The sequence below is a fragment of the Orcinus orca genome, chromosome X, assembly GCF_937001465.1.
Source record: "Orcinus orca chromosome X, mOrcOrc1.1, whole genome shotgun sequence".
NCBI lineage: Eukaryota > Metazoa > Chordata > Mammalia > Artiodactyla > Delphinidae > Orcinus > Orcinus orca.
In genome coordinates, this window is record NC_064580.1 from 49,237,296 (window position 1) to 49,260,218 (window position 22,923).

The 22,923-nt window shown below is 36.9% G+C and overlaps 1 protein-coding gene across 16 annotated transcripts in view; it reads left to right on the top strand.

Moving 5' to 3' along the window:
* The window catches only part of RRAGB (Ras related GTP binding B), a 51,151-nt gene that overhangs the window by 26,653 nt on the left and 1,575 nt on the right, over positions 1-22,923 (top strand). For 10 of the 16 annotated variants that reach the window (XM_049704615.1, XM_049704616.1, XM_049704608.1 and 7 more), the window contains 6 exons: positions 10,151-10,373; positions 13,074-13,169; positions 15,335-15,457; positions 15,794-15,872; positions 20,419-20,498; positions 21,801-21,892. In XM_049704615.1, coding sequence (XP_049560572.1) covers positions 10,151-10,373; positions 13,074-13,169; positions 15,335-15,457; positions 15,794-15,872; positions 20,419-20,498; positions 21,801-21,892 — 693 coding nt within the window. Of the gene's footprint in view, positions 1-10,150; positions 10,374-13,073; positions 13,170-14,191; positions 14,348-15,334; positions 15,458-15,793; positions 15,873-20,418; positions 20,499-21,800; positions 21,893-22,923 lie in introns of those variants that run through there. The other 6 variants (XM_012537611.2, XM_049704617.1, XM_004282284.2 and 3 more) reach the window with 3 other exon arrangements.

Sequence of the window (22,923 nt, forward strand, 5' to 3'; positions counted from 1 at the left end):
AGGTGTTGAACCATCCTTGTATAACTGGAATAAATCCCACCAGATCATGGTGCATGATGCTTTTAATGCATTGTATTTGGTTTGCTATTATTTTATTGAGGATTTTTGCATCTATGTGCATCAGAGATATTGGCTTGTAATTTTCTTTTTGTGTGTGTTGGCTTTGTCTGGTTTTGGTATCATGGTAATGTAGGCCTCATAAAATGAGTTAGGAAGTGTTCCCTTCTCTTCAGTTTTTTGGAGTAGTTTGGGAAGGATAGGTATTAAATCTTCCTTGAATGTTTGGTAGAATTCATCTGTGAAACCATGTGGTCCTGGACTTTTGTTTTTTGGTAGCTTTTTGATTACTGTTTTAATCTCTTTACTAGTGATCAGTCTATTCAAACTATTTCTTCATGGTTCTGTCATAGAAGGTTGTATGATTCTAAGAATTTGTCCATTTCTTCTAGGTTGTCCAATTTGTTGGAATATAGCTGTTCATAGTATTCTCTTATAATCCTTTGTATTTCTGTGGTATCTTTTGTTACTCTTCTCTTTTGTTTCTGATTTTTTAATCAGGATTTTCTCTCTTTTCTTCTTTGTGAGTCTAGCTAATGGTTTGTCAGGTTTTTTTATTCTTCAAAAGAACCCACTGTTAATTTCATTGACCTTTTCTCTAGTCCTTTTAGTCTCTATTTCATTTATATCTGCTCTGATCTTTGTTATTTACTTTCTTTTACTGATCTTGGGCTTTGTTCTTCTTTTTCTAGTTCCTTTAGGTATAAAGTTATTTATTTGAGATTTTTCTTGTTTCTTGAGGTAGACCTGTATTACTATAAACTTCCCTATTTGTGCCACTTTGCTGGATCACATAGATTTTGATATGTCATATTTTCATTTGTCTTCAGGTAGTTTTTGATTTCTCCTTTGATTTCTTCATTGACCCAATATTGTTCAGTAACATGTTGTTCAGTCTCCACATATTTGTTATTTTTCCAGCTTTATTCTTGTGGTTGATTTGTTTCATACCATTGTCAGAAAAGATGCTTGATATGATTTCAGTCTTCTTAAATTTATTGAGCCTTGTTTTGTGTTACAACATATGGTCTATCTCTCAGAAAGTTCCATGTGCAGAAAAAGTTGTATTCTGCTGCATTTGGATGGAATGTTCTGTACAAATCTATCAAATCCATCTGGTCTGATATTTCATTTAAGGCCAGTGTTTTCTTCATTTAAGGCCATCTGTCTGGATGATCTGTCCATTGATGTAAGTGGGGTATTGGTGTTAAATTTCCCTGCTATTATCACATTGCTGTCAATTTGTTTTCTTCTGTTAATGATTGCTTTATATATTTTGGTGCTCCCATATTAATCACTGTTATATCATTTTTATCTCTTACTACCCTTTTTCGGCTTGAAGTCCATTTTGTGTGATATGAGTATGGCTACACCCACTTTCTTTTCACTGACATTTGCTTAGACAGTCACCTTCTGTCTGTTTACTTTTAGCCTATAGAGCTGAGGTGAATCTCATGGAGGCAGCACAGAGTTGAGTATTGTTTTATAACCTCTCCAGCTATTCTGTGTCTTTTGATTGGTGAATTCAGTTCATTTACGTTTTGGGTGGTTATTAATGGATGAGTACTTAGTACTGCCATTTTATCTTCTGATTTCTGCTTGCTCTATATTATCATTGTTTCCTTTTTCTAACATCTTTATTGGAGTATAATTGCTTTACAATGTTGTGTTAATTTCTGCTGTACAAGATTTGATAGTGTATATATGTCAGTGCTACTCGCTCACTTCGTTCCAGCTTACCCATCACCCTCCCCATGTCCTCAAGTCCATTCTCTACGTCTGCGTCTTTATTCCTGTCCTGCCCCTAGGTTCATCAGAACCATTTTTTTAAGATCCCATATATATGTGTTAGTGTATGGTATTTGTTTTTCTCTTTCTGACTTCACTCTGTATGACAGACTAGGTCCATCCAGCTCACTAAAAATAACTCAGTTTCATTTCTTTTTATGGCTGAGTAATATTCCATTGTATATATATGCCACATCTACTCTATCCGTTAATCTGTTGATGGACACTTAGGTTGCTTCCATGTCCTGACTATTGTAAATAGTGCTGCAGTAAACATTGTGGTACGTCTCTTTTTGAATTATGGTTTTCTCCGTATATGCCCAGTAGTGGTATTGCTGGGTCATATGGTAGTTCTATTTTTAGCTTTTTAAGGAATGTCCATACTGTTCACCGTAGTGGCTGTGTTAATTTACATTCCCACCACAAGTGCAAGAGGATTCCCTTTTCTCCACACCCTCGCCAGCATTTACTGTTTGTAGATTTTTTGATGTTGGCCATTCTGATGCATATGACATGATACCTCATTGTGGTTTTGATTTGCATTTCTCTAATGATTAGTGATTTAGAGCATCCTTCCATGTGTTTTTTGAAAATCTGTATATCTTTTTTGCAGAAATGTCTATTTAGGTCTTCTGCCCATTTTTGCATTCGGTTGTGTGTTTTTTCGATGTTGAGCTGCATGCGCTACTTCTGTATTTTGGAGGTTAAACCTTTGTCAGCTGCTTTGTTTGCAAATATTTTCTCCCATTCGGAGTATTGTCTTTTCATCTTCTTTATGGTTTCATTTGATGTGCAAAAGCTTTTAAGTTTCATTAGGTCTCATTTGTTTATTTTTGTTTTTACTTCCACTTCTCTAGGAGGTGGGTCAAAAAGGATCTTGCTGTGTTTTATGCCATAGAGTATTCTGCCTATGTTTTCCTCTAAGAGTTTTATAGTGTCTGGCCTTACATTTAGGTCTTTAATCCATTTTGAGTCTACTTTTGTGTTTGGTGTTAGGGAGTGTTCTAATTTCATTCTTTTACATGTAGCTGTCCAGTTTTCCCAGCACCACATATTGAAGAGACTGTGTTTTCTCCACTGTATATTCATGACTCCCTTATCAAAGATAAGGTGACCATATGTGTGTGGGCTTATCTCTGGGCTTTCTGTCCTGTTCCATTGATCAGTATTTCTGTTTTTGTGCCAGTACCATACTGTCTTGATTACTGTAGCTTGGTAGTATAGTCTGAAGCTAGGGAGCCTGATTCCTCCAGCTCTGGTTTTCTTTCTCAAGAGTACTTTGGCTCTTCAGGGTCTTTTGTGTTTCCATACAAATTGTGAAATTTTTTGTTCTAACTCTGTGAAAGATGCCATTGGTAGTTTGATAGAGATTGCATTGAATTGTAGATTGCTTTGGGTAGTAAACTCATTTTCACAGTGTTGATTCTTCCAATCCAAGAACATGGTATATCTCTCCATCTCTTTGTATCATCTTTAATTTCTTTCATCAGTGTCTTATAGTTTTTTGCATACAGGTCTTTTGTCTCCTTAGATAGGTTTATTCCTAGGTATTTTATTCTTCTTGTTGCAGTGGTAAATGGGAGTATTTTTGTAATTTCTCTTTAAGATTTTTCGTTCTTAGTGTATAGGAATGCCAGAGATTTCAGTGCATTAATTTTGCATCCTGCAACTTGGCCAAATTCATTGATGAGGTCCAGCAGTTTTCTGGTAGCATCTTTAGGATTCTCTATGTATAGTATCATGCCATCTGCAAACAGTGGAAGTTTTATTTATTCTTTTCTGATTTGGATTCCTTTTATTTCCTTTTCTTCTCTGATTGCCGTGGCTAAAACTTCCAAAACAATGTTGAATAGTAGTGGTGCAGGTGGGCAGCCTTGTCTTGCTGCTGACCTTAGAGGAAATGGTTTCAGTTGTTCACCATTGAGAACGATGTTGGCTGTGGGTTTGTCATATATGGCCTTTATTATGTTGAGGTAAGTTCCCTCTATGCCTGCTTTCTGGAGAGCTTTTATAATATATGGGTGTTGAATTTTGTTGAAAGCTTTTTCTGCATCTTTTGAGATTATCATATGGTTTTTCTCCTTCAATTTGGTAATATGGTGTATCACGTTGATTGATTTGCGTATATTGAAGAATCCTTGCATTCCTGGGATAAACCCCACTTGATTATGGTGTATGGTCCTTTTAATGTGCTGTTGGATTCTGTTTGCTAGTATTTTGTTGGGAATTTTTGCATTTATGTTCATCGGTGATATTGGCCTGTAGTTTTCTTTTTTTGTGACATCTTTGTCTGGTTTTGGTATCAGGGTGATGGTGGCCTCGTAGAATGAGTTTGGGAGTATTCCTCCCTCTGCTATATTTTGGAAGCATTTGAGAAGGTTAGGTGTTAGGTCTTCTCTAAATGTTTGGTAGAATTCACCTGTGAAGCCATCTGGTCCTGGACTTTTGTTTGTTGGAAGATTTTTAATCACAGTTTCAATTTCAGTGCTTGTGATTAGTCTGTTTATATTTTCTATTTCTTCCTGGTTCCATCTTGAAAGGTTGTGCATTTCTAAGAATTTGTCCATTTCTTCCAGGTTCTCCATTTTATTGGCATATAGTTGCTTGTAGTAATCAATCATGATCCTTTGTCTTTCTGCAGTGTCAGATGTTACTTCTTTTTCATTTCTAATCTTGTTGATTTCTGTCTTCTCCCTTTTTTCCGTGATGAGTCTGGCTAACGGTTTATCAATTTTGTTTATCTTCTCAACGAACCAGCCTTTAGTTTTATTGATCTTTGCTATCGTTTCCTTCATTTCTTTTTCATTTATTTCTGAGCTGATCTTTATGATTTCTTTCCTTCTGCTCACTTTGGGGTTTTTGTGTTCTTCTTTCTCTAATTGCTTTAGGTGTAACATTAGGTTCTCTATTTGAGATGTTTCTTGTTTCTTGAGGTAGGGTTGTATTGCTATAATCTTCCCTCTTAAAACTGCTTTTGCTGCATCCCATAGGTTTTGAGTCATTATGTTTTCATTGTCATTTGTTTCTAGGTATTTTTTGATTTCCTCTTTGATTTTTTTCAGTGATTTCTTGGTTATGAAGTAGTGTATTGTTTAGCCTCCATGTGTTTGTATTTTTTAGTTTCTTTTTTTTTACTGTAATTGATACCTAGTCTCATAGCATTGTGGTTGGAAAAGATACTTGACACGGTTTCAATTTTTTTATATTTACCAATGCTTGATTTTTCCGAAGATATGAATCTATCCTGGAGAATGTTCCATGAGCACTTGAGAACAAAATATTCTGTTGTTTTTCGATGGAATGTCCTATAAATATCAATTAAGTCCATCTTATCTAATGTGTCATTTAAGGCTTGTGTTTCCTAATTTATTTTCATTTTGGATGATCTGTTCATTGGTGAAAGCGTGGTGTTAAAGTCCCCTACTATTGTTGTGTTACTGTCAATTTCCCCTTCTATGCCTGTTAGTATTTGCCTTTTGTATTGAGGTGCTCTTATGTTGGGTACATAAATATTTACAGTTGTTTTCTCTTCTTCTTGGATTGATCCCTTGATCATCATGTAGTGTCCTTCTTTGTCTCTTGTCTGTATTTTAAAGTCTATTTTGTCTGACATGAGAATTCTTCCTCCAGCTTTCTTTTGATTTCCATTTGCGTGGAATATCTTTTTCCACCCCTTCAGTTTCAGTCTTTATGTGTCCCTTGGTCTGAAGTGGGTCTCTTGTAGGTAGCGTATATACGGGTCTTGTTTTTGAATCCCTTCAGCCAGTCTCTGTGTTTTGGTTGGAGCATTGAATCCATTTACATTTAAGGTAGCTATTGATATGTATGTTCCTATTACCATTTTCTTAATTGTTTTGGGTTTGTTATTGTAGGGCTTTTCCTTCTCTTGTCTTTCCTGCCTAGAGAAGTTCCTTTAGCATGTGTTGTAAAGCTGTTTCGGTGGTGTTGAATTCCCTTAGCTTTTGCTTATCAGTAAAGATTTTAATTTCTCCATTGAATCTGAATGAGTTCCTTACTGTGTAGAGTAATCTTGGTTGTAGGTTTTTCCCTTTCATCACTTTAAATATGTCCTACCACTCCCTTCTGGCTTGCAGAGTTTCTGCTGAAAGATCAGCTGTTAACCTTATGGGTATTCCGTTGTATTATTATTTGTGGCTTTACCCTTGCTGCTTTTAGCATTTTTTCTTTGTATTTAATTTTTGATAGTTTGATTAATATGTTTCTTTGCATGTTTCTCCTTGGATTTATCCTGTATGGGATTCTCTGTGCTTCCTGTACTTGATTGACTATTTCTTTTCCCATGTTAGAGAAGTTTTCAACTATAATCCCTTCAAATATTTTCTTAGACCCTTACTTTTTCTCTTCTTCTGGGACTCCTATAATTCGAATGTTCATGTGTTTAATGTTGTCTCAGAGGTCTGTGAGCCTGTCCTCAATTCTTTTCATTTTTTTTTCTTTATTCTGCTCTGTGGCAGTTATTTCCACTATTTTATCTTCCAGGTCACTTATCCATTCTTCTGCCTCAGTTATTCTGCTGTTTATTCCTTCTAAAGAATTTTTAATTTCATTCATTGTGTTGTTGTTCATCATTGTTTGTTTGCTCTTTAATTCTTCTAGGTCCTTGTGAAAGGTTTTTTGTATTTTCTCCCTTCTGTTTCCAAGGTTTTGGATCATCTTTACTCTCATTACTTTGAATTGTTTTTCATGTAGACTGCTTATTTCCTCTTCATTTGTTTGGTCTGGTTTGTTTTTACATTGCTCCTTCATCTCATGCATTTTTCTCTGTCTTTTCATTTTTTTTTTTAACTTACTGTGTTTGGGGTCTCCTTTTTGCAGGTTGCCTGTTCGTAGTTCCCGTTGTTTTTGGTGTCTGCCCCCAGTGGGTGAGGTTGGTTCAGTGGCTTCTGTAGGCTTCCTGGTGGAGGGGACTGGTACCTGTGTTCTCGTGCGTGGGACTGGATCTTGTCTTTCTGCTGGGCAGGGCCATGCTCAGTGGTGTGGTTTGGGTTGTCTGTGAACTTTGTATGATTTTAGGCAGCCTCTCTGCTAATGGCTGTGTTTGTTTTCCTGACTTGCTTGTTGTTTAGCATAGGGTGTCCAGCACTGTATTTTGCTGGTTGTTCAGTGGAGCTGGGTCTTTGCGTTGAGATGGAGATCTCTGTGAGAGCTTTCACCGTTTGATATTAAATTGGGCTGGGAGGTCTCTGGTGGTCCAATGTCCTAGACTTGGCTCTCCCACCTCTGAGTCTCAGGCCTAACACCCAGGTGGAACACCAAGACCCTGTCAGCCACATGGTCATTTCTGTGCTGCTTCCCTGCCAAGAGTGTCCCAATGTGGTGACCAACTCGGTCTCCAACTTCCCTTTCATAAGGATGGGCTCATTGTTTCTTTTTCCTTGCGTTTTTGTCTTCCATTTTTGTTTGGTGGTTTTCTATGGTATTTTTCTCAGTTTCCTCATTTTGTTTTGTGTCTCCGTTCTAGATTTATGTTTTGTACTTAACATGAAGTTTGTATCAAATGTCACATAGATAAATAGTTTTTTCTGCTGATAGCATCTTATCTTCATTTAACTGTATGGTTTTCCTCTTCCCCTTTTGTGTTTTTGTTGTCTCAAACGTTCCCTTTTTACATTGTAAGTTTGTTACCAAATTGAAATAGCTATAGTTATTTTTTCTGCATTTTCTCCCTTTTTTAATCTTTATACTGTAATAAAGTGTTTAAGAACCTTTTCTGATAAATAGTTGCAATTTTCTGATTCTTTCTGTCTATCACCTTTCTCCAAGTTTTGTGTACTTTTGTCTTTGTTTCTGGTGTACGACCTCTGTTCAACATCTCTTGTAAGGCAGGTCTAGTGTTGATGAACTCCCTCAGTTTTTGTTTGTCTGTGAAAGTCTTTACTTCTCCTTCATATCTGAATGATAACTTTGGTGGATACAGTATTCTTGGGTGACAACTTTTATCTTTTAGTATTTTGATAATGTCATTCCATTCCCACCTGACCTATAGAGTTTCTGCTTAGAAATCTGCTGATAGCCTAATTTAGGTTCCTTTGTAGTTTACCATTTTTTTCTCCCTGGCTGCCTACAAAATTGTTTGTCATAGACTTTTGGCAGTTTTAATATGTGTCTTGGAGAAGGTCTTTTTGCGTTGAGGTAATTACATGTTCTTTTAGCTTCATGGAGTTGTCTATCCAGTTCCTTCCACAGTTTAGGAAATTCTCAGCTATTATTTGTTTAAATAAACTCTCTGCTCCCTTCTCCCTCTTTTCTCTTTCGGTGATGTCCATTATCCTAATGTTGCCCTACTTAAGAGTCAGATAGTTCTTGTAGAATTTCCTCATTTTTTTGCATCTTATTTTTCTTTCCTCTTCTACTTGTATCTTTTCTAGATTTCTATCTTCACACTCACTGATTCTTCCATATGGTCTGCCTTATTTCCAGTGCTTTTTAATGCATTCTTTATCTCATTTATTGAGTTTTTCAGCTCCAGAATTTTAGTTCTTTTTTTTAGTTTCAACCTTTTTGGTAAGGCATTCCTGTTTATTAATTTTATTCTTGAGCTAATTGATGTGCCTTTCTGAGTTTTCATGTAGCTTGTTGAATTTCTTCATGACAGCTATTTTAAATTCTCTATCAGATCACATTATTATGTGACTTTAACTTTGGTTTCTGGAGAATTGTCATTTTCTTTTTGTGGTGCGGTGTTACTGTGCTTCTTCATGGTACTTCCTTCTGCCAGAGCATGTGAAGTGAGACAAGTTAGAAATTAGGGGTCTTTTCTTTTTCCATAGGTGGTACTATAGCACAAGTTTTTGGTTTCTCTTACCTGAGCTGCCTCTGTCAGAGGTGTGCCCCCTGTCCCAACTCTCATTATCACTTCTGGTGTTTTCTTGGTCATTGGCACCTTGCTTCTGCCTTTGTCACTGGCAGAAGCTGCCTGGTTCACCTGGATGGTGGGTTCTTCCCTTGCTTCCAGGATCCTCTGAGTCACGGCTCACAGGCTCAGGCACCGCAGGGGGAAGGGGTGGGGGAAGCCAGGGTCATACCAGTGCCTCTTCCCTATCTGGTTTTCTAAGGTTCTTAGGCTCTGCCACTGCTGGTGGGAGAGCATAGGAACAGAAGACTTGGGCACCTCAGTGGCTGGAGGGACAGGGCCGCAGGCCCCATTCCCACGGATGTACAGTTAGATGTGGCCATGGGTGCCACTGCAGCCAGGAGGCTGGTGTTGTGTGTGCTGTCTGCTCTGCTGCTACCAGGTTCTCTGGGGCTACAGGCTTAGCTGCCATGGCCAGAGGGCCAGGATTATAGGCACTACCTCTACTGTTCCTTCAGTTCTGCCTCCTCTGTCTGTTCCAGTCCATCCATCTTTAGATGTACAGGTGTGTGGAATTCTCTAGCATCCTGGTGTGTTGGACAAAAGTACCTTTGTTGAGTTGTGAATGTTTTACTGGTTGTAGATTGAAGGGGAGAGACAGAGGTAGCTTTTCATTCCACCATGTTGTTGATGCCACCCCTTGATTTTTTTGTTTAGGACAGAACACTACTGTATTCATCTATCCAGCTGGCAATTGAGAATTTCTTGGGAAGCAGCACACAGCCTAAGGAGCAAAGAGCAACATTCTGCTAAAATGTTAACTTGGAGCCATTTTCATATAGTTTAGAGTGTTTGACTAGTTTTTTATTCAGTAAATATTCATTGAGCAACTACTCTGTGGCAAGCTCTGTGCTAAAAGCTGGGAAACAATGTCAAACTGTAACAGACATGGTCCTTACCTTCATGGAGCTTGCCATCTAGGGGATTGAATGCCATTAATTAAAAACTCACACAAATATGTATAATATCACACTTGTGGTGAGTGTTAAAAATAAAACCAATGTGTTAGTATAATTGCCTATGGTGACTAGATTTGCCCAAGTCAGTGAGGTCAGGGATAGTTTCTGTGAGGAAGTATGAATTGAACTGAAATCCAGTGGAACAAGTAGGAGTTAATTATGTATAAAAGTAAGGGGATAGCATGTGAGACAGAGTGAAAAGCATGTGTAAAGGCCCCTCGGTGGATAGACCATGGGCCACTAGAACTGAGGGAAGGTCAAAGTATATTTGGAACACAAGGAGAGGAGCAAAAGGTGGCACTAGATGTGCTTAAGAAGTAAGAAGGTGAGGCCATCCTAATGTGCTATCATTTTCCCTTTAATTTGAAGCTTTAGGATTATCTTTCACACTGATTAAGCCAACAAAAATAGATCGTAAATAGGAGTGATTAAGTGATGACTTGCTTATTACCTAGATTTTTTTTCCTACTAGACAGGACACCTTCATGGAAAATTATTTCACCAGCCAACGAGACAACATCTTCCGTAATGTGGAGGTTCTGATTTATGTCTTTGATGTGGAAAGCCGCGAACTGGAAAAGGACATGCACTATTACCAGTCATGCCTGGAGGCCATTCTACAGAATTCTCCAGATGCCAAAATCTTTTGCTTGGTGCATAAAATGGATCTGGTACAGGAGGATCAACGAGACCTGGTAAGAAATAGAATGGGTGGTGCACCAAATAATTGACATACTTTGTAGACTTCTGTAGAGATATAGGTAAATTTGTACCATTCTTTTTTAGGAAAAAAAAATCTCAGCATAAGCTTTCAAAATAAAGTTGACATTTGTTTTTAAAAACACTTATAAACAGGGCTTCCCTGGTGGCGCAGTGGTTAAGAGTCCGCCTGCCGATGCAGGGGACGTGGGTTCGTGCCCCGGTCCGGGAGGATCCCACATGCCGTGGAGCGGCTGGGCCTGTGAGCCATGGCCGCTGAGCCTGCGCGTCCGGAGCCTGTGCTCTGCAACGGGAGAGGCCACAGCAGTGAGAGGCCCGCGTACCGCAAAAAAAACAAAAACAAAAACAAACAAAAAAACACTTATAAACAAATGTTCCATGGTAAGGGAAATATAATGTTCATTTAGCAAATAATTTTCAAATTTAGGAAAGGATCCTGACTGTGTTATCACTAAGCAGCTTTATGTACTTTTAAAATATATTTGATACCACTGTTTTACTGTCCTTCAGAGCAGGCAGTTATTTTCAAGGCTAGAAGACCCACCAGGGGTGAGATAAAGAAAGGTCATAGCTGTCACTAGGTTGACCTAGAAAACTGGTATGCACCAATTCAAATGCCAACTATACTGTTAGGCACAATGCCAAGGCCCTCATAATTGCACTGATATGGTATATTTATCTTCTTTTCTAGCATGGGAGTTAGTACACATAAATTTAAACAAGAAAAGACACAGTAGAAAGGGCAAACCCCTAGCTAGCTATGATACCCCAGGACTGGCAAGTCACAAATAGAGTCTAGCTTTAGTTTGCTCCATATAAAATAAGAGGATTGGATTTTAAAGTCTAAGCTGAAAGAGAAGATCCTCTATTTCCAAGGATAAAGTTGAGGAAAGCAGTTTTAGAATATACTGGTGATGTAGAAGAATACAGTTCCTCTTTGGGTTGGAACCTAGGAGTCTAAGGATCCCCTATAACTTAAGAATTTTTTGGTAATAACTGTGGGCAGGAATACTTTTTTTCCCCGTAATTAGTTACAGGATTGCCTTCAGTGTTCCAGTATTTGAGTATGTTTTGGTGTTTCTAGGTTAGCTTACAGGCTTTCAGAAACCACTTGACAGGGTTCCGTATTTGACTCTGAAAAGGACTTTTGAGTATTCTTTTTAATTCCTTCTCCCTCTCACTAAATATCAATTCTGTTTTAATTCAGCAGAAAATTCTTTATGTAGCTTGATCTTGAGCATGTGAGGGGTTTGTTATTATTACTGTTTTTTGTTTTGTTTCCCTGGCCCAATTTGCAACAGAAAAACTTAGAGCATTCCAATAAATGACCTCCTTATGGATTTTTAAATTACTTGTCATTTTTAGTGATCGACATATTGTTTTCTAAATGCTTATGTAAATATCCCCAAAGATACATTAATGTTCTTTGTGGGATTTTAAGCTTAATTAAGAAACGTATACTCTATTTCATTAAACTTTCAGACTTGGAGGTTTTGGAATAAAATGGCTAGGGTGCTTCCCTGAATATCAGTTTCAAGCAAGATAGGTGTTTCCCTCTATGTGTGTGTATTAGTCAGGGTTCCTCAGAGAAACAGAACCAGTAAGAAGTGTGTGTTTGTGTGTGTGTGTGTGTGTGTGTGTGTGTGTGTGTGGAGAGAGAGAGAGAGAGAGAGAGAGAGAGTGAGAATAAGAGAGAGACTGATTAATTTTAAGGAATTGACTCATATGATTGTGGAGGCTGGCAAGTCTGAAATCTGCAGGGCAGACTGATAGGCTAGATACCCTTGTTGCAGCTTGAGTCAGAAGGCAGTCTGGAAGGCAGAATTCCCTCTTCCTGGGGAATGGCAGTCTTTTTCTCTTAAGGCCTTCAACTGGTTATATAAAGCTTACCCATATTATGGAGGGGGATCTGCTTTACTAAAAATCCACTGACTTAAATATTAATCTCATCTAAAAAATACCTTCATAGCAACATCTAAATTGGTGTTTAACCAAATGGGTATTGTGGCCTAACCTAGTTGTTGCGTAAAATTATCCATCACAGTGTGAACAGTGCATTCACTATAAGCCCACCCAGTCCTGGAAAATATCTGTGTATGTGTTTATATTTGTATAAATAGATATTTTTCCATGTATATATGGGCATATATATAGATAGATACATAGCCAAGAAGAATAGATATTTGTGTGTAAGGGGTTGTTATATCTATGTAGCCAAATAAATACAGTCCATACAGAAATAATATATGTGTATGCATGTGTGTATGAGAGTAAGATATCTACAAAAAGTTGAAGTATTTTGATTTATAAAATCTTGATATTGGTATGCATATCTTAAAAATGACCCAGATTGGATTATTTGGAATGTTAGATATATTTTATTAAGATTCCTCTGTACGGTAAATTTTATTTTTCAGCATAGTATTCTCAGTGAGTACTCAAAACAAGCAGCACAGTCCTTAAGAATTCTAGTAGCCATTGTACTTTGTAGACCTGACTTGAAATCATTTCTGCCATCCTAGTCTGTAAAGTAACGTACACATTTAAAAATTCCCCTGAGGAAAAACGAAATGCCCCTGTTTAAAATATGCTAAAATATTACACCTCAGATCTTGCAGTGAGAGAGGAGAGCTGTTAGTTATATGCTGATCAGTATGTTGGTCTATTTACTTCAGATTTTTAAAGAGCGAGAAGAAGATCTGAGGCGTTTGTCTCGCCCATTGGAATGTTCTTGCTTCCGAACATCTATCTGGGATGAAACTCTCTATAAGGTGTGTATGTTTCCCTGAGTTCTCTCATTTAAAGAGCATGAAAAAAAAGCTAGAAGGGTATTATCAAAACTAAAAGATTTTAAACTCTTTCATAGCCATCTAGATGTGTTGAACCAAAAGAAGAAATAATCTACAATAAATTGTTTGAAAAATACCCAATTTAACCTTAAGAAATTTTGGTTTTGATCTTAGATTGTGTCGACATACCTACCAGATCACACTGAATTAACCCAGTTTGGTCCTGATTAATTTGATACAGATCTTCATGACAGTAGAGGTTTCACTGACCATCATCCATTTTGACCTGTTGTGGTCTCAGTGCTGACTGGAATTGTATCTAATATTCAGGTACCTCTACAGGATATAAGCTAGTCTGCCTAAGTTTGGATGGCAATAGAAGAACAATATTTAGGGGAGAGATTGGAGAAGGGAGTCTTAGAATGGGATATGTTATTTCTAGAGTATGATAGCTTCAACTTTCATGCCAAATTAGAGACTAGCATTCTTTCAACCAGAGAGATTGTTCCCATTGATGGAATGGATGCCACACTGCTTGTAGTAGTTGTAGAGGTTACAAACAATAGCTGTGTTATGGATGAAGCTGAAATTACCTTATTGGTACATAGGCTCCTTATCCTGCTTCCTCCCTTTCTCCCACTGATTTAGTGATTTGAAAGACTGGCTCCTTTTGGGTCCTCCTGTGGTCAGACTGCTTCTGGTATCCATTGACAAGTCTGGGAAGGAAAGCATCCTTCTCTGTGACTTGTAGCTACAGCCTCAGTATCAACTCCATCTGACAAGTATCTACAACCAAAAGCACAGAAACCTGATTTGCCAAGGAGAAAAACAATTGGACTTTAAACATAGCCACTGATTTATTTTTTTAACTAATTCATTTTTTCCCCAATATGTTGACCCAGCCTCGCTCTAATAACAGATCATTTTGAGATACCTATCTAGGAAATACTGTTCTAGATTAATTTGGGCCGAATTTCTCTCAAAGCCTTATTCCCATAGAACAGGTAACCGTGAATAAGGATGGACATGACGCACTGATAAGAACCAACTGCGGTGTGAAGGATGGCAATACATAACACGACCAAAGACAATTGGCTAATCACAACACTGCTGTGAGTGACAATGTCTCTGCTGTGGTTAGCTTTGGTGCCTTCTCCAAGGTAAATTCAGCAGTGACATTAACACCGACCTGGGAACTTGGAACCTGAACCCCCATGCCTAAGTAATAAAACTAATTGGAACAGAGACATGGCTCTACTCTCTCTTACATCAATATTGCATAGAGCTGACATAAATTTTTATATTAAGTTTTATTCTAAAAGCACTCATTGCAATCTGCTTGATGCTGTTGGACGCACAGATGGCTAAGACCAGGTTCCTGCCCTCTAGTAGGGGAGAGAAGAACATTGTACACCTTACCAGACAAATTGGAGCAAAATTGAAAGAAATATTATAATGAAAATTCAAATAAAAGAGCCTTAAGAGAATAGAGGGAGGGTGTGGTTAATTTCAACTCCTTATTTTAGTCATACTCCTCTGGATGAAGTCAGTTTTAGGCAAACACGCAGTGGACTGTTTTTAATTCAATTGGATCAATAATTTATAAAGCTGACAATAAGCCTTTTGGAATGATAATGCCACTAATTTCTCTTGTAATTTCTATTGTATGTTATCCCATTGAGGGGAGGGGCCATTTTTCTACGTGGCTCTGATATTTTCATAAAATTGATTGTTAGATGTATGTTAAATATAGCATTATTAGGTTCTGATCTTTAGAGCAATCTACACTATTGGACTTACATATCTGTTTGAATGGCTGGATTAGAAGTTCTTTAGCCCAGTATATCAGAGTTTTCAACTTCCCTAAGGTAATATGATGGAATTAAATATTTGTTTATTTTTAATTATCAATGGAAAGAAGTATTTTACAAAAGTGTTTGAAACTTTAAAAAATCCAACTGAAGGATAAAAATCAAATATTATCTTCATTTTCTCACTTCGTTTGTGTTATACTTGTTGCCAGGATTTGTTTGGGACTCAATTATCACCATATTTTGCTGTCTGTATGTTATAGTATACTTACTCATTTGCAAAGATCTGGACTGGCTACCTGTTAGTAATATTACACTGTGCTTCTGTTCTGTTAGGCTTGGTCCAGCATTGTTTATCAGCTGATTCCCAATGTTCAGCAGCTGGAAATGAACCTAAGGAATTTTGCTGAAATTATTGAGGCTGATGAAGTGCTTCTATTTGAGAGAGCCACTTTTCTGGTGAGAACTTTCTGCTCTGCAGATGTACTTCACACTCACCTTCTTCTATTCAGCAATGGAGAATATGTTGCCACTTTGAGAAAGAACCTTTTTCCCTCTTGTCATTACTTCACCATGCATAGCCTTATTTGTAAAGTAGTATTGTCAGCAAGTAACTTGAAAGAAGTTCGTTGGTGCGTGGATCTTTAGTAATTAGTAAAACTTAGATGTTTGCAGGTAAGCCTTACTATAGAGTTTAGATTATTTTTGTGAATAATTGTTCATTTGTGTTAAAGAATTCCTATTTCCTATTGACTTTTATTATGAAATGATGGGTATTTTTCTTTGAGTTTAAAGCTTTTAACATGGAAGAGATGTAATGGTCAACTCAGTGACGTAGCTAAGAGTTCAGATGGGGAGGTGAAAGGGCAAAGAGGTATGTTGGTATTTTTATTTTTCTTATAAATTCGGCTTAACGATGATAATAGCACCTACTGTGTATTTGGCCATGAGGGGGTAGGCAAAACCCAATATTATATTTATAAGTAAAATTTTTAAATAACTAATAAAAATTGGCTTGAGCTGTCACAAAGCACCACTTAAGTAATTGCTGATCAGCTTAATAAATATAGCTCTAAGAGCAGCTCACAGTAAGTAATTTTGGTTTCTGAGCTCTACCAGTGCTTCATGATTTTAGACACATTTATTGCTTTTTTTGTTTTTTACATACACATGTATCCTTTTTCAAATTCTTTTCTCATTTAGGTTATTACAGAATATTGAACAGAGTTCCCCATGCCGTACAGTAGGTCCCTGTTGGCCATCTATTCTAAATATAGAAGTGTGTACATCTCAATCCCAAACTCCCAATCTATCCCTACCCCCACCCTTCGCCCCTGGCAACCACAAGTTCCTTCTCTAAGTCTGTGAGTCTGTTTCTGTCTTGTAAACAAGTTCATTTGTATCATTTCTCTTGGATTCTACATATAAGCAATATCATATGATATTTGTCTTTCTTTGTCTGACTTCACTTAGTATGATAATCCCCAGGTCCATCCATGTTGCTGCAAATGGCATTATTTCATTCTTTTTAATGGCTGAGTAATATTCCATTGTATATATGTACCACATCTTTATCCATTCATCTGTTGATGGACATTTAGGTTGCTTCCATGTCTTGGCTATTGTAAACGGGGCTGAAATGAACATTGGGGTGCATGTATCCTTTCAAGCCATGTTTTTCTCTGGATATATGCCCAGGAGTGGGATTCCTGGATCATATGGTAGCTCTAATTTTAGTTTTTTAAGGCACCTCCATACTGTTCTCCACAGTGGCTGTACCAATTTACATTCCCACCAACAGTGCAAGAGGGTTCCCTTTTCTCCACACCCTCTCCAGTATTTATTGTTTGTAGACTTTTTGATGATGGCCGTTCTGACTGGTGTGAGGTAGTACCTCATTGTAGTTTTGATTTGCATTTCTATAATAATTACTAATGTTGAGCATCTTTTCACATGCCTCCTGGCCATCTGTATGTTTTCTTTCGAGAAATGTCTATTTAGGTCTTCTGCCCATTTTTTTATTGGGTTGTTTGTTTTTTTTCATACTGAGCCACATGAGTTGTTTGTAAATTTTGGAGATTAATCCCTTGTCTGCTACATCATTTGCAAATATTTTCTCCAATTTTATGGGTTGTCTTTGCACTTTCTTTGCTGTGCAAAAGCTTTTGAGTTTAATTAAGTCCCATTTGTTTCTTGTTTTTTTGTTTATTAATTTCCATTACTCTAGACGTGGATTGAAAAAGATCGTGCTGCAATTTATGTCAGAGTGTTCTGCCTATGTTTTCCTCTAAGAGTTTAGAGTATCCAGTCTTACATTTAGGTCTTTAATCCATTTTGAGTTTCCTTTTGTGTATGGTATTAAAGAATGTTCATATTTTTTACATGTAGCTGTCCAGTTTTCCCAGCACTATTTATTGAAGAGACTGTCTTTTCTCCATCATATAGTCTTGCCTTCATTGTCATAGGTTAATTGACCATGGTGCGTGGGTTTATTTCTGGGCTTTCTATCCTATTCCATTGATCTATATTTCTGTTTTTGTGCCAGTTCCATACTGTTTTGATGACTTTAGCTTTGTAGTATAGTCTGAAGTCACGGAGCCTGATTCCTCCAGTTCCGTTTTTCTTTCTCAAGATTACTTTGGCTATTCAGGGTCTTTTGTGTCTCCATACAAATTTTAAGATTTTTTGTTCTAGTTCTGTGAAAAATGCCCTTGGTAATTTGATAGGGATTGCATTGAATATGTAGATTGTCTTGGGTAGTATAGTCATTTTGACAATATTGATTCTTCTAATCCAAAAACATGGTATTTCTTTCTGTCTGTTTTTGTCATCTTTGATTTCTTTCATCAGCATCTTATAGTTTTTTGAAGTACAGGTCTTTTGCCTCCTTAGGTAGGTTTATTTCTAGGTATTTTATTCTTTTTGCTGCACTGGTAAATGGGATTGTTTCTTTAATTTCTCTTTCTGATCTTTCATTGTTAGTGTATAGAAATGCAAGAGATTTCTGTGTATTAATTTTGTATCCTACAACTTTACCAAATTCATTGATGAGCTCTAGTAGTTTTCTGGTAGCATCTTTAGGATTTTCTGCGTATAGTAGTATCATGTCATCTGCAGACAGAGACTGTTTTGCTTCTTTTCCAATTTGGATTCCTTTTATTTCTTTTTCTTTTCTGATTGCCATGGCTAGGACTTCCAAAACTATGTTCAGTAAAAGTGGTGAGAGTGGATATCCTTGTCTTGTTCCTGATCTTAGAGGAAATGCTTTCAGCTTTTCACCATTGAGTATGATGTTAGGTGTAGGTTTGTCATTTATGGCCTTTATTATGTTGAGGTAAATTTTCTCTGTGCCCACTTTCTGGAGAGCTTTTATCATACATGGGTGTTGAATTTTTTTAAGAGCTTTTTCTGCATCTATTGAGGTGATCATATGGTTTTTATTCTTCAGTTTGTTGCTGTGGTGTATCACACCGATTGATTTGGGGATATTGAAAAGTCCTTTCATCCCTGGGATAAATCCCACTTGATCATTGGGTCTGATCCTTTTAATGTATTGTTGGATTCAGTTTACTAGTGTTTTGTTGAGGACTATTTTTGCATCTATGTTCACCAGTGACATTGGCCTGTAATTTTCTTTTTTGGTGGTATCTTTGTCTGGTTTTGGTTATCAGGGTGATGGTGACCTCATAGAATGAGTTTGCAAGTGTTCCTTCCTCTGCAATTTTTTGGAATAGTTTCAGAAGGATAGGTGTTATCTAAATGTTTGATAGAATTCATGTGTGAAGCCATCAGGTCCTGGACTTTGGTTTGTTGGGAGTTTTTTAATCCCAGTTTCAATTTCATTCTTGTAATTGATCTGTTCATATTTTTTGTTTCTTTCTGGTTCAGTCTTGGGAGATTGTACCTTTCTAAGAATTTGTCCATTTCTTCTAGGTTGTCCATTTTATTGGCATATAGTTGCTTGTAGTAATCTCTCATGATCCTTTGTATTTCTGTGGTGTCTGTTGTAGCATCTCCTTTTTCATTCCTAATTGTATTGATTTGAGTCCTCTCCCTTTTTTCCTTGATGAGTCTGTCTAAAGGTTTATCCATTTTGTTTATCTTTTCAAAGGACCAGCTTTTAGTTTCATTCATCATTTCTGTTGTTTTCTTTCTCTCTATTTCATTTATTTCTGCTCAGATCTTTATGGTTTCTTTCCTTCCATTAACTTTGTGTTTTGTTTGTTCTTCTTCTTTTAGTTGCTTTAGGTGTAAGTTTAGGTTGTTTATTTGAGATTTTTCTTGTTTCCTGAGGCAAGATTGTGTTGCTGTAAATTTCCCTCCTAGAACTGCTTTTGGGGTATCGCATAGGTTTTGGATCCTCATGCTTCCATTTTCATTTGTCTCTATGTACTTTCTGATTTCTTTGATTTCTTCAGTGATCCATTGGTTGTTAAGTAGCATATTGTTTAGCCTCCATATGTTTGTGTATTTTACAGCTTTTTCCTTGTAGTTGATTTCTAATCTCATAGCGTTGTGTTTGGGAAAGATGCTTGATATGATTTCAGTTTTCTTAAATTTACTGAGGCTTGCTATGTGGCCCAGCATGTGATCAATTCTGGAGAATGTTCCATGTGTACTTGAGAAGAATGTGTATTCTGCTGCTCTTGGATGAAATGCTCTAAATATCAATTAAGTCCATCTAGCCTAATGTGTCATTTAAGGCCTGTGTTTCCTTACTGATTTTCTGTCTGAATGATCTTTCCATTGATGAACATTGGGTGTTAAAGTCCCCCAGTATGATTGTGTTACTGTCGACTTTTCTTTCTATGGCTGTTAGTATTTGCCTTATATATTGTGGTGCTCCTATGTTGAGTTCATATATATTTACAATTGTTATGTCTTCTTCTTGGACTGATCCCTTGATTATTATGTAGTGTCCTTTTTTGTCTCTTGTAACATTCTTTAAACTATTTTGTCTAATATGAGTATTGCTACTCTAGCTTTCTTTTGATTTCTGTTTGCATGGAATGCATTTTTCCATCCTCTTACTTTCAGTCTGTATGTGGCCCTAGATCTGAAGTTGGTCTCTTGTAGACAGCATATATATGGTAGACACATATCTTAATCTCTCTGAGTTTGGTTCCCCTTTTATAAAATGGAGATAATAATATCTATATCATAGGTTTATTGTGTGGATTAAAATGGGACAAGGTAGCATTAAGCCCTAGCACAAAGTTTAGCATACAGTTGGCAAACTGTTTAACATTGATTTCTTTTGCTATTGCAGCCAACAGAGGGCAGAGAATTCAAAGTGCAATTTTTTTCTCCTTCCTTTGTGGAAACATTATTTTTAATGGTAGCATATTTGGGAGTCATCCTTCCTGCTAACTGGTACAGCTGAGGCAAGGAGTCCTAACTAGAGTGTCTTTCTGCCTCAGCCCATAGGCAGGGATCACTTGCTTGGAAGTTCACTACCCTGAGCCCTGTCTTTCCTGCTAGTGGTAATAGCAACAAGCAGGTGAGCTCTTCTGTCTATCTTGAGACATGTGGCATGGTAGAATCCTGCTTCAGCAGTATTCTCCTGCCACATCTACCGCACATGATCATAGAGGTTAACCTAATATAAACTCTGTTTTTCACTGGCAGTGACAAGTAGCTTTTGCTTTCTCTTGAGGACTAAGTTTCGTTGTGATTGACCATTTTCACTATAGCTCTTGAAGTCAATCAACAGGAACCTATTCCACCATTGGTCTAGGAATTATGTTTTGAAATTTTCACATGGTTTCAGGGAATTGCCCTGTGAATTTTCTTCTGGCAAATGACTCAGTTTTGCTTCCTACTAGAAACTTTACATCAGCCTATGGGAAATATTTGTGTGGTTTTATTAATCTGAAAGTGTGAGGGGAAGTATTTTCAGCTGGCATTGGTGTCCATCATGAATAGGTTCATTTATAAATAGTAAATCCTCAGAGGTCAGAATCGTTCAGTTAAGATTTTTAAATATGATACCAAAAACCACTTGGTTATAGACTTCATTAAAATTAAATACATTAAGTACACCTCAGCAACAGCTAAGAGGGACTTCCCTGGTGGTCCAGTGGTAAAGAATCCACCTTCCAGTGCAGGGGATGCAGGTTCAGTCCCTGGTCGGGGAACTAAGATCCCACGTGCCACGGGACAACTAAGCCTGTGCACCACAACTACTGAGCTTGCACACCTCAACTAGAGAGCCCGCATGCTGCAAACTGCAGAGCCCACACGCCCTGGAGCCCATGTGCCACAAATAGAGAGAAGCCTGAGTGCCGCAACGAAGAGCCTGCATGCCACAGCGAAAAGATCCCACATGCCTTAACGAAGATCCTGTGTGCCTGCAATTAAAACCCAACACAACCAAAATAAATAAACAAATAAATAAAATATTTTTAAAAAAACAGCTAAGAATTTTTATTTTTCCTTTTTGATTTGTACTTTTTTTGAATCAAAAAATAGAAATAATTTGAAAAAATTGAAATAAGATGAATATTTAATGATTAAAGTAAGTGAGAAAGGACAGCAATGAACCAAAATAGATAATACAATACTTAAATGATCTAATAAATTTATAACCAAACAGTACTGGATGGGTCATCCATAGGGATGTTGAAATTATGCAGATGTTAACAGGATATGGGACAGAGGAATAGAGGCAGTAAAGCCAGGTGCCAAGTCTACCCTGAAAATCAGGGTGACCAAGAGACTGACAAATGTATTGCCTTGAAGAGTAGTAGAGGGTGATATGACAACGCTGCATGAATTTAAAGGGCATTGCTCTTTTTCATAGGTGATTTCTCACTATCAGTGTAAAGAACAGCGTGATGTCCACAGATTTGAGAAAATCAGCAACATTATTAAGCAATTTAAGCTGAGCTGCAGGTAAGAGATCTTATGTGATGTATTTATCTCTGGAACAAATTGTCATTTTTTGAGAGATTCAAATAACTATAGTAGACTGTACTTCTATATTCTTCTTTATATTAAAAATAAAGCTAAACTCTAAGGGAGCCTACAGTTGACAGAAGTGAAAGACATCTTTAATGCAAAGTCAACTGATGCAGAAGAAGCATATGAAAAATATCTAAGCAGAGTACCCCTTCAAGATGTTTGATACTATTTGGGAAAAAAATAAACAGAATATGTCCAAGAGAGTTTTGAAAAACAAGAAAGGAGAATTTACCCTACCAAATACCAAGATTTACTATAAAACTATGGTAATTAAAATAGTGAGGGACTGATTCAAGAATGGTACAAAGTAGAGAGTCTAGAAATATCTGATCATATTGTCTCAGCTTTGTTTAAATACAATTTGAATCTTAGCATTGTGAATATAGGAAGAAGGAATGGCTGAACATCATAATCTAGTAAAGATTTAATAATCAAAATTCTTATCCTGGTAAAACTTTGATGCCCAGACAATAGAATAAGTGTAATTTTTTCCCTTTTATGTCATAGCACACTTTGAGACTTTCTGGCATGTTTATTCTAACATTTTTAAGAAGAAATAGCAAATGGCATATAAATATCATTACCCTTTTTGTTTTCAAAGAAATGGGATCATTTCTAGAATTTCAGCATAACTAACATTCAAAAGATACAGTTATTAATCTCAATGATAGGGAAATTTCAACTGAATAAACTTAAATATTAGAGAAATCTTTGGTAACATGATTTTTAATATGAATCTAGGTCTAAGCCCACTTTTCATTTCACAGTCAGTATCAAGTCCTAATCCACTTTCTAAGTCACTTTCCAGCACGTGTTAAATTTGTCATTAGAGTTTCCTTGGAAAGCAAAGTGGGTTAGTGATTAACTGTCTTAATGAGGTGGTGGATTGAGATATAATGCTATGAAAATATTTAACGTGAAAAATAAGAATGTCTTATGTTGCTATTATTTTACGTTCTTTA